General features: G+C 30.9%; 2 protein-coding genes across 2 annotated transcripts; both read left to right on the top strand.

The window, feature by feature from the left end:
• The first annotated feature begins 4,898 nt into the window (after positions 1-4,898).
• On the top strand, positions 4,899-8,802 carry LOC120083727 (ankyrin repeat protein). Its single transcript, XM_090315995.1, has 6 exons — positions 4,899-5,159; positions 5,253-5,323; positions 7,789-7,837; positions 7,945-8,052; positions 8,225-8,306; positions 8,423-8,802. Exons 1-6 carry the CDS (start codon positions 5,111-5,113, stop codon positions 8,643-8,645), a joined length of 582 nt encoding a protein of 193 aa, XP_090172121.1. The 5' UTR covers positions 4,899-5,110; the 3' UTR covers positions 8,646-8,802.
• Positions 8,803-9,743: 941 nt separating this feature from the next.
• LOC120082633 (UPF0426 protein At1g28150, chloroplastic) lies at positions 9,744-12,324 on the top strand. The gene is made up of 3 exons (XM_039037884.2): positions 9,744-9,978; positions 10,085-10,252; positions 11,982-12,324. Exons 1-3 carry the CDS (start codon positions 9,934-9,936, stop codon positions 12,153-12,155), a joined length of 387 nt encoding a protein of 128 aa, XP_038893812.1. The 5' UTR covers positions 9,744-9,933; the 3' UTR covers positions 12,156-12,324.

The raw sequence follows: 12,324 nt of genomic DNA, 5'->3' as shown, positions 1-12,324 counted from the left end.
CACAACAATCTAAATATTCTTATTATTTTCATGAGAAAATATCTTAGTACATAATTTTTCTTTTTTAGCTTACCATTCATATGCAGCTAAGCCAACCCACAAAATCTTAGTTAGGTTTTGATATTTTTTGGTATTGTTTTGTTTCCAAGTTCAAAGAACATCAGACAAATATACCGCAAAAAGAAGACACTGATTAGTTGATTCTATAATGATGAGTTACAATTGATCTATCTTTTATATCATGAATATATCACACTTTATCGTCATTCATATTATGATTAACGTCTCACAATTAGTTGTCACTCATGAAATCTGAGGATGGAAATGTTACCATATATGTTGTAATTAGAATCTTCATTTGTTAGGTTAATTTATACATTTCTAGTTTATACTTTCTTTTTTTTGTATTCTTCTCTTGCATATATACACTCTTGTATTACTTTTTGTAAACATTGAATATTGGATAATATTTAAGAAATTTCTCATGAACAACAACAAACTATTTAAAAACAAATTTACCATCCAACCCCTGGTATATATACATATCACACTGATTCATTATACATTTTTTTAATAATTTGTAAAAAAATGAATAAAATATATTCTCCATTTTAGTATTAGTAATAACATTATAAATATTGCTCAAATAGTTAGTATTAATGCGATGCATTCTTTCTACATCTATGATTGCAGTGACGTGGAGTAAAATTTTAATAATATTTGACATTTAAAATAGATATATGACTTTTAATTAACTGAATTTTACATATTAAATTTCTCATATTTTAAATGATGTCATTATGTTTTTTTTAAAAGAAGTTAATTATTGAAGATTTAAACAATATTATTAAAATTTGAATAATATATTAATATTTTTATAATGAAAACCTAAAATGAAGAATGTATAGCGCACGTGATGATATCATAGTACCATTTATAATCATGGCGTTGTATAAGTAAAAGTGTGAATAAAGATTCGCATTCAAAGAGTTAGTTTTCGAAATAAACAAAACAAAATAAATTAGTTTTAAATTTTAAAGAAAAAAAATACACGAAAACAAAATAAAACAGAGACGAAAATATCTTAAGCCCCATTTGGTAACCATTTTGTTTTTGAAAATTTACCTTATTTCATCTACGTTTCTTACCGTGATTTACATTTTTGAAGTACAATGATGAATCTTTTAGCCAAATCCAAAAGACAAAAACAAAATTTTTAAAGTTACTTATTTAGTTCCCAAAATTTTACTTCGTTTTTTAAACTATTAGTAAAAAGTAAATGACAAAGAAAGAAAATTAGAGGTAAAAGTAGTGTTTATAGATTTAATTTTTAAAAATAAAAACAAAACTAAAGATAAAAATGATTATCCAACGAAATCTTAAATTTTGATTGATGTGTAGTTTTATATTTTCCTATACATGAAAAGATAATATTACTTTGTTGTCCTATTCTTTCACCACTAAAATTTCATCCTAATTTAAAAATAAATATATCCATTTTTATAATGTATAGTTAAAAGCCAATTTATCATGAGAAAGTGGTGGGGTTTATGTTTTAATATTACAAATCTCTTTTGGGTTTTGGGCCATTTTCTCTTCCATTTGCACAATATTTTAGACTTACCTTTTTCATTTATTCATGATTATTGGATAAAAAAATATTAACAATCTACTTGACTACAACTCTGCAGTAAATAAGAAAAAAGGAAAAAAAGAAACCCACAGTTTTAGGTGTGTGACCAGCATGTTGAGATCTATTTTAGAATACCTATTTATTATTTTATTTGAAGGGCAACTTGTGTCATCTTCCACTTGGCTTATTAAAATATTCAAGAATTGACCATTCCAATTTTCTTATGTATATTATGTTCATATCCTCCTAGGTTTTAGAGCCAATACATTTTTAATTAAAGGATATATATATATATATATATATATATATGTATGTATGTATGTATGTATTTTTTAAACTTTTTTTTAAATAATACACAACCAAATTAAAAATTTTAATTTAAAACGTATTATAATCTATTTAAATCAATAAGTTATTTTTAAATACAGGAAAATGAATTAGTTTATTTATAAATATAATATTTTTATAATAAAATGTCACTATCTATCAGACAAATAGTGATAAGTGATAAAACACTGATAGACAATAACATTTTGGTATATTTAAAAATATTTAGCTAATATTGAGATTAATATATGATGATTATGGTATATTGTTGATTATTTAAATATGTCCTATTTTGTATCTACATTACTTAAGTGTATAAAAAATTTTTTAATACAATAATGTGAGATATGGATTTAAACCTACAACATCAATCCCCGTTAAACTATGCATTTTGGTGTATGTAAAAAACTTCTGTATTTACTACCTTTGAACAAATAGTAAACAGATAAGCTATTAATTTACTTTATAGTTATACTTTAAAAGAAAAAAGTACTTTATATCCATATTGGTGATCATCTATATCTTTTTTTCTTTAAAAGATCATTTATTATTTTATATGTTTATATATATGTACATACAAATATACAAATAGTAAAACAATTCATGAATGACCTTGATTTTACTAAAGATGATGAATTGTGAATTCTCAACAATGACGATAAAATGGGTAAAATCAAGGAACATTACATCGAACAAATAATTAGAGGGATCATATTTGCCAAAAACTTTAATTTTACAAATTTATAGTGCTTTTAAGGGGAAAAAAAAGCTTAAGACAAAACTTCCAAATATTATTCATTCAAAATAATTAATCCTTTCTATTTTTACATGTCAATTTTTAACTTAAACTTGAAAAAGACTAATTTATATAAGTGGATGCATTTCTTTACTCTATTGAAGACTTTAGACATTAAGCTAGTTCTAGATTAACATAGAAATGATGTTAATTATTTAAAAGGTAGTCATGTGAGTAAGTCATTCTAGTTTAGTTGTACATAAAAAAATGTTTGTACCATATTTATAAGGTGGCTTAATACTAGTAAATGTACATAAGTGGTTACACAATATTTGTTACCAATTTTCTAGTGTCTCTCTCTTGAATAATCTATGCTCCCATATTAGACTACTTTGAGTGAAGGAAGGATTTTATTGAACAATTCAAGCTCTATAAACTCTATAATTCTTAAATATTTGACGCTTTATTTCTTTCACCCTTAAATTCCATAAACAATGAATTGTCATTGCATTCAATAATTCACAAATGAGCCCTTATTTAGAAAACACTTCATTGTACAACAAAAATAACTCAAACAACGTTGTTATAATAAGAATTTGTTTTATTCCTCGTATTGAGGACAATTTAACATTTTAGAGATATAGATATTAAATATCTAAGATCTGAATGTCTAAATTTTAAATGTCTGACATAATTAATGTCCGTGTTTGGATATGCAAGATATTAATGTTTGGATGTTAAATATGTGTGTACAATTTATCGATTTTGTATATAGAAACCAAAATTAAATAATTACTTAATTAAATCCAAGATCAATTATTATAATCATCAAATAAATTTAGCATTATTTAATCAATAAAAATAAAAATAAAAAATAATTTTATATTAAATCTTTATTAAACACAATTAATTAATTTAAATTAATTACTAAAAATAATTAAATTATTATAAATTAATTAGAATATTGATAATCATAATAATAACTTATATTAAATAGTTAAGATTCCATAAACTATTAATCGTAAAGATAAATTTATTAAGTCAAATTAATTTTTATTTAATAATTAATTAAAATTATTGATAATGAGTAATTAATATTAATTATTAATTAATCAAGATATATTTTATTGGTCATATTCTTGACATAAAAATATCATATTTTTGCAGGGTATTAAAAAAAACCCATATTAAATAGATTATGGAGCTTCAGGTATAATATCTTAGATTTTAAAAACTAAATTTGTGTGAAACAAACAAAGGTATTAAATAACTTGAAATTTTATGGGGAAACTTGTAAAACAAACAAATGCCAACAAGAGCGTAGCTCATTTGACATATTGTTCATACTATCAATCTCGTGGTTTGAGGTTTGATTTCCTCACCCCACACTTTAATTACAATATTTTAAAAAAAAAAAAACTTGTAAAACAAACCCGCCCTACAATTTCTTGTCCCATAAGTTTGGGTTTCAAACCCCTTCTCTCAATTGATTGTGAGATATTATTTACACCCTAACTCACATCAACAATCCAATATAGTTATCCATTAAACAATATCATCAACTATTCCAACTTTGGAGCCCAAAACCTTTTGTAAAATCTTTTAGTCATTTAATTAAAAGAGTTCAAATATACATCCAGGCAGATTAATGCACAAATTCGAATCGAATAGTTGATCAATAATATTTAGAGAAATAAACATGATAAGTGATTTGTTAGACACCATGATCCATAAATAAATTGATATTTTTTTTTTATCATGGATTTGAATTACACTAAGAAAACATTAGAGCGATGGTAGATGACTAAATTTGAATGATCATCGTAAAATAGGTCAATCGAATTTTTTATTAAATTAAATGACAAGTGAGAGAATGGAGAGTTGAATCTTAAAAAAAACATATGCAAATATAACAACCATATCAAAAGTATCGATAGATATAACACAATGCAAAAGAATTTGCAAATATAAGAAAAGTTAGATTCAACTCACAAAGTCTAATATGGTCTCTCGCTGGTAGGACCAAATTAGATTTTGCTATATTCGTAATTTTTTTTAAAAAACAAATTACGCTTAAAGTATTGTGCATTGCAATTTGCCATTAAAAACAGCAGATTTTCAGTTAATCCAATCTGAATCCGTAGTGAGTTATGGGCCTTTACCAGAAAAGCCCGATAATTTTGGGGAACAGGGCGTTGAACCCAAATCCAAATTACCCTTCTGGAAGATTCATTGCTTGTTTGCTTTCCCTCGCACGAACGCAAACGCAATCGCAAGTGATTTTTGCTTTCTTGCTTGTTGGTTTCGCCGGTCAATCAATCTTTCTAAGCGACAAGGAATCAGGAGGGAGGGAGCCTGCCAAAGGGGTTTCCTCTGGGTTTCTAGTTCGAGCGAAGCAATCGAGATTAATAGCAATGGCTGGGAAAGAAGTTCGCGAATACACCAATCTCTCTGACCCAAAAGGTACCCACATTTAATTATTATACTGGACCTTTGATCCTTGTTCTTATTTTTGTTTTTCTGAGCCGCCATTCCCATTGCTGTTTATAATTGCAGACAAGAAGTGGGGTAAAGGGAAGGATAAGATAGACGATGAAGATATTACGTTTCAACGAATGGTTGCGAAGGTTAGCGCAATTTTGCCTCAACCACGCTCATTTGCGCTCTTTCTTGAACAATAAGTTTCCTTTTATTTAGGTTCTCTATCTTTCTTTGTTTATCGTATAATCATTTATCAGTTTATTGAGTTAACATTTTTCCGAATTGGGCTGAGCAATCTCAAGCTGTAACTTGAGAGTTAGTCTGTTGTCTTAACACTCTTACTAGTTGTACTCGGACATTGCATTGATTACATAGAAAAAAAACGGAGGAAATTGACTATCAGCTTGATGATTTTCATTACTGTCCTCATTCTTCTACATAATCGTAATCGATCCAGAGTAGACACAGCACAAATGAATCCCTCTTTTCTTCGTAAAAGTGAAACTCTTTAACGGATGCTTTGTTTGATAACAATTTTGTTTTTTTTTTTGTTTTCTGCAAATTAAGCCTATTTCTTTTCGGTTTCTTACAACGGTTTGCATCTTTCTTAAGTTGAAGTTTTAGCCAAATTCCAAATTCCAAAAATTTATTTTTAAAAACTATTTTTTGTAGTATTTAAAATTTAGTTTGATTTTTGAAAATATTGGTAAAAAATGGATATCAAATCAAGAAATTTAGAGCCGGAAAGAATGTTTATAGGCTTAATTTTAAAAAAACAAAAAGTCAAATGGTTACCGAACGGGACCATAATAATTTACTTGTGATGTGTGAAACGCGTATTGACTCAATGTTGCCCTCCTTTCAAAGCTTGGCATTCAAATACCGGTAGATGGGAGACAGGGTAGGAAGTATGGTGTATAGCGTAGTTTCATACTTCTTCTTTGGATGTTTTGGACCATTGATTACTATGAGTTTTAAATGTTGTTTCACTCTCTAGCTCTACTTTCAAGTTTTCAACTTATGTCTTCAAGAAAGACTCAAGAAAGTGTTAAATGCTGTCTTGGAGCTAGCGTTGAGTGGGCTATCTGCTAAAGCTAAGCTTCTCCGATGATTAGTGGGGTGGGTCATGATGAACAGTGAAGTAAGGCTCGAGCACTCTAGTTGTAAAAGGGGGAAGAAAAGTTTGTAGTGTAGCAGTAATATGATCAATACAAACTGAGAGGGTTCTATAATCTATGACTTATGATAAGACCAACCAACTTAGGGAATGGTAAGTGACAATATACTGTTTATTCCTTCCCTCACAATTCACTGATTTAAGAAACTGTTTTTAAAATTTGTTGCCACATTCTGTTTATCATAATCTACTTCTTGACTTTCTTAGACGGAGACAGATTTGGATAGGCATTTTGGATAGAGCTTTCATGTTTCTCTGAGTAGCCAGCATTTCTTAAACCTGGAATTTTAAGGGTAAAATTCTCATAGATAGAACATTTAACACTTAACAGTTGACATTGTGTGGTAGAGTCAGCGCATCATTTGACGAAGCTTTAAATTTCCATGTGCTTGAGCGAACTCGTTTATCCTTCTGTACTAATTACATCTTGCAAAGAAGGTCAGTTCCCAAATCTATTTTCCTATAAGTATGAGCAGAAGGATCATACTGGTTATCTCAAGCGTGACCTAAAGGTTGGTTTAGTAATGGTAGGTCCCTGTCCCAACTCCCAACCAATTGGTTCCCTGATCATTACAGAGATGTATCTGCAATATTGATATTTTCGTTAATTTTCCAAAGCTGTTTAGACCTAAAGCTTATATGTGTTTGGGAATATATCCTGGCGGTCTAGATTTAAGTTTTAATTTTCTAGCCTTGATTCATGGCAAGTTATTGTTCCCCCACTTCCTCCCTTTTGATCATTTTCATATTCACCAGGAGATGTATAGTATTTTCATTGATTAAATGCACATTTTTGTGCTTGTCAAGAAAAACTTTTCTCCTTCCCCCCTTGGGTTTTGAACCACATCTCATTTCATGTAGGAATTATTGGCCTTCATATGCTGTTAATTGAAGTGACTGTTTATTAAAAATATCTGATACGTTGTAGATTTAGGTTCTCATGTATTGTAAATATTGTTCTGTTGAAATAACGGATAAAAAAATGAAATTAAAAAAAAAAATCGTTCTTTTGAAGTATCCACTAGGTTGTTTCTTATTGCTCTCTTTATTCATTTCTTCCTTTGACCTGTGGTGTTAGTGGTTGTGGGTTTCCATTGGTACATCCGTGATTGTGTGTCGCATTGTGAGACAATGCATTTATCCTGTAGGTTAAAGTAAATTGCCTTGGTTAGGGTGGTCAAGCTTTCATCAGAGCATTGGCCATTACACACACTTTATTCATTTCTTCCTTTGATCTTTAGCATTGGTTATCTGCAGGTTTCCCACATTTTCTCATTATGCCTTTTCTGTAGTGTGTAATACTTGTTATACTTTTATGGTTTTCCATCAGTCTTAAGTTGCTCGGTTTCTCTTGTGAGATCCTGAGGAAAGTTTTCTAATAACATGCCCTGGCAGGGATCTTGGCTTTTCTTACCGGGTGGCTGATACAAGCAGATGCAAGAGGTTGCAGGAGAACGTGGAGGTTACCTTCATGGACGAGGCGGTAACCCTTTCTTTCTCTGTCTCCACGTGTCTTTGTGTGTACATCCCCTAACAATTCTTAATATTAGTTTTGGATTCTTAATGTTGACTTGAGTTTGGAGTTTGCAGCCCTGGACAGTGATGATTTGCTCTATCTTAAGGAGCAGATGGAAGCAGAAGAGGATGCAGAGCGCCTCCTTAGACGCACTGAGAAACGAGCCTTTGCAGCATTCAAGATATCCTTTTTCGTAATGAAAACTTGTAGTCATGCAATTTAAAGATACTCATGTGATGATAGCATTCAAAGTAGCTATGGTGGTTTTCTTTTTCCTTCTAAAAGATTTCTCCTCTTGGGTAAAATAATCTCTCAACCCCTCATGTTGTCTCATTTCCTTAACAAATGAATACAAAGCTGCTAGTTTGGCTGATTCTGCACCTGCATCCGTTCCCTTGGCGCTTCGTGTTGAGCCAAAGCCAAAAAGTGGAATCAGGTCTCTGTCTGTATGATTGCAGCCCAATTACACTTAATGTTTTCTTATGGATCGGCCTGGTTGCCTGTGTACTTCATTTATATATGTAATCAAATCAATGCTTTTCTCGATTGCAGACAGCAAGATCTATTGAAAAGAGTAGTGGAAGTTAAACCCAAAAGGCCCAGAGTTTCAAATCAAGCAGATTTATCAAATCCCAAGCATGACATTGACGATGAAAAGGTGAAAGAGAGTCCCTCAGTGAAAACAAACAAAACTGAAGGCGAGACGGAAGCTGAAAATCCTGTGAAGAGTTTACTAGGTTTGGCATATGCTAGTTCTGATGATGAGGACGAATGAAAGAATGTTTGTAGGTTTCCATGTAAGATAGTTCAGAGTGTAATATTAATATGTAACTTAGAAGTTTTGACAGGATCCTCACTTTGTTTTAAATTTTGAAGACTGTAATTAACTGTCGAGTCCAGCTGGTTGGGTTAATGAAATTAGTTGTGCTCCATTTGATAGCTGTTATTCATGTACTGCATGTTTGGATAAAGTACTTAATAAAAAAAATTCACTCAAAAATATTCTTTAATCACTTTGAATATTCAATTACCATTATTCTTTAAAAGTGGTTTCAAACATCTCTTTGAATATTCAATCTCTTCATTAAAATTGTATTTCTAATATAATTCACTCCATTTATATGGTTTAGCATTGATTATAATCTTTATGTATTGTTGAGGGCTATCATAAAATTAAGCAGTTTCGAGCATAATGGTAATTGATAAGTCAATAGACATAATTGACATGTTTTTTTTGAGATGATATGTAACGTGCTTTTTTTTCCCCACAATATAAATATAAATATATAGACTTTAGTAGATGTTATTTCAAAAATATGTCGTGGCATTCAATCTTCTTTTTGGGTTGTTGTGTCAAATTAAGGCTTTGTTTGATATTGTTGTAGCTTTTAAAATAATTGTTAACGGCTGTGTTTTTAGAAAAATTAGTTACATTAGAATTTTTGGCAAATGAATACAAAAACATTTCATTTATTTTAGATATAATAACTAAAGTAGACTTACAATCAACTTTTTAATCTTTAAATATTAAGGAAATAACTTTATTTGAAAAAATAAAAATAGTATATATTTTTTAAAAAACAATGCAATAAATTCATAAAAATATAAAATAAATTTGATTAAGTGGGAAATAGAAAAATATATAAAATAAACCTTCTTTTCAAAACTATAAAATTGAAAACTAAATATTAATTAAAAAATTGATCTATTTTTAAAAAAATCTAAAAAAAATTAGAAGGATATGCTTTTAAAGTCCACTATTTTTTTAAAAAGTGATTTTAACCGATTTGATTTAAATACATGCAAAAAGAAAAAAAAAAATTAAGATTTGTTCTAAATGAGTTTTTGACATAGGTAACCCAACGCCAATGGTAGCCAAGTTAAATGTAGATTAAAAAGACGATGGACATGTGCCTGTTTCTCGAAATGTTTGGTCAATTGCAAGAAGAAAACAAGCGAATTGAAGACATTGTCTCAACTGGAACGCAATATCTTCATCGTCTTCTTCCGTCTCCAGTCAATCAGAAGCAGCTCTGCTCCATTGGCATCGTCAGAGATTACCCATGGCCGCTCTTCTTCTTCACTCCTCTTCGGCTACGAGCGTTCTGGTATGCCCATCTCTACAGTCTTTAATTGCTTTCGCTCTTTTCTATAACTTCCCTCTTATTTCTCTTCTTCGATGTTCTCCATTTTCCTCTTTGATTCTATTGAAAGTTTGGAGAAATGGGGAAATTAAAGGGACGGAATCATCATTCCATTTTATCATCCGACAAACCTGTGCGTGGTAACTTTCTTCGTCTCCGCTGCAACAATCCTACAAATGGCATCTCTGCATTTTTCTTCAATCCAGTTGAGGATCCCGTTCTCAAAGAAGCTCTTAAGGTATTCAATTACCTCTTACATCAAAAAACCTTCCTGGGTTTTGGCTGTTGTGTTGATTCGCTTAGTTTCTACTGGATTAAGGTCTTGATTAATGAGTATGTTCAAAATATGGAGGATTCAATTAATTTCCCATTGTATTCCCAAAGCACTTAAAAGACAGATTTACTTTGATAACCAATTGCCTTTTCGAGTAGAGTTACAAATATGGCCTACAAGTGCGAGTTAGGGTAGATGGATGGATGGATCTAAATTTTTTCTAGTCATGTCATGTCATGTTGAAACTAATAGAACTATGCAGGACCATGGGGAAGATTTTTACAGTATAAGACACTCAAGTTAACCATTCCATCTCTCTGACTCTGATGACAACGACTGCATAACATAAGTATTCTTGAGTCAACTTTTATAATCTGCAAACAATAATCTCGAACTAACTTCAAAGGAGAAAAAAATGCCTTTATGATCTGGAAGGTTGTTTATCGAGGAAATTGTATAAAGATGTTTATAATTTATAAACTCTAAGCAAAAGAGAACTTCGACCACACTCCTCACTCCTAGGGGGCGGGGAGTAATGCTCACTTTAAAGAAAATTTTGGCAATTTAGTATTTTCTCATCTAGAGGATATTAAGTTGGCATCACTTTCACAAATCCTTTAAACCATGCTTTTCACATTCATGAATCTATATTGGTTACCTTACTGTAGAACCAAAATCCTAGAGGATGAAGATAATAAGACAGGTTGTTGTATTGGTTTCTTTGTTTCCTGCTACCTCAGTGTGACAGAGCATTCACAGATGAAGCTAAAAAGTATACGCCACTCTGGCTACTTATCTCCGAGAAAAAACCTCCTCTTATAAAGTTTACTTGATTCATACTACACAAAAGACTGAAACTAAACACTTTTTACCGTACACCGGCCCCTGCTCTGATTTTCCCCTTGGGTTGTGCCACTATACTACTCGGTATTAAAATTCTACCCATCAATGAAATCTAAGTAGAAACTGCCCCAATGGATGCCCACAAGATTAATGAGTCCTGTTCTGGCTGAAAGAATCCAGTGTTGGTGCTTATACACATTTGGTTCTTGCTGATATGTCAGGATACTATTTAAATTGTTTTGAGTTTGGATAACTTCTTCTGATTCTTTCCTTGTTGTTTTGTAAGATTAAAATTTGCTAGAAACCTTATCAACATCTCATCTCTAAGACTCATCATTGTCACCATGTTGCATTTGCTTTCACACTCGTGATATTGCTGAACTGACGGTTGGCAAAAGGCTCATTTGAGATACTGGACGTATTTTGATTGACTTTTTAAGTGCTTAAACAATTCAAACAAGCCTATAATGTTGGTTGTTTCCAAAATTCTCACTGCTATGGAGACTGCTGAAGCCAAAAGTAAATGTTACTTTCCTATGCCAAATACATTTCCATAGAATTGAAGCAGTCCCAATCACTCGTTGCGACTGAATGTTTGAGTGTCTATTGGTTTTTCATCATTTATTACTAAATAAGCAATCTCAGTTCAAATTCTTACCGTTGCATTAGGATTCTTTGTTGGTATGGTTCCTTCCGAACTATATAAAATAAGATGTTGAGGCTTTGATTAGCTGGGAAGCATGAATTCTTTAGATGAAAACACTCACTTTAATAACTTTGATTTGCCCTTGTCTTTTGTAGTTCATATCAAAGATATCATGTGAAAGTAAAGTAATTTGAACTGTTGTAGGAGCCAGTGGCCTTTGCAGGTGGGCTATTTGCTGGACTTCTAAGGCTTGATTTAAACGAAGATCCATTAAAGGAATGGGTTAAGAAGACGGTGGAATCAGCTGGACTCACGGAAGAAATTGATACTCAAGGATCTGTACAAGAGGATGGTCCAACCGAGATCGAGATCGAATAATCCCATCAATATGGACCTAACCTCCTACAGTTTGTTCTTATTTATTCCAATAATATATACCGATGGAAAAGTGGGGATGAAATGATATTAAATTTGATTTAGTATTACTACAGCTCCCTTGATTTCAAACAAGAAGTGAATTTCAATTAGGAGTTGACCATTTTTCGTA

This window comes from Benincasa hispida, chromosome 8 (genome assembly GCF_027475165.1).
Source record: "Benincasa hispida cultivar pf3 chromosome 8, pf3_genome.v1.1, whole genome shotgun sequence".
Lineage (NCBI taxonomy): Eukaryota > Viridiplantae > Streptophyta > Magnoliopsida > Cucurbitales > Cucurbitaceae > Benincasa > Benincasa hispida.
Note: the sequence above shows the minus strand (reverse complement) of the source record. Positions and strands in the feature narration are given on the sequence as shown.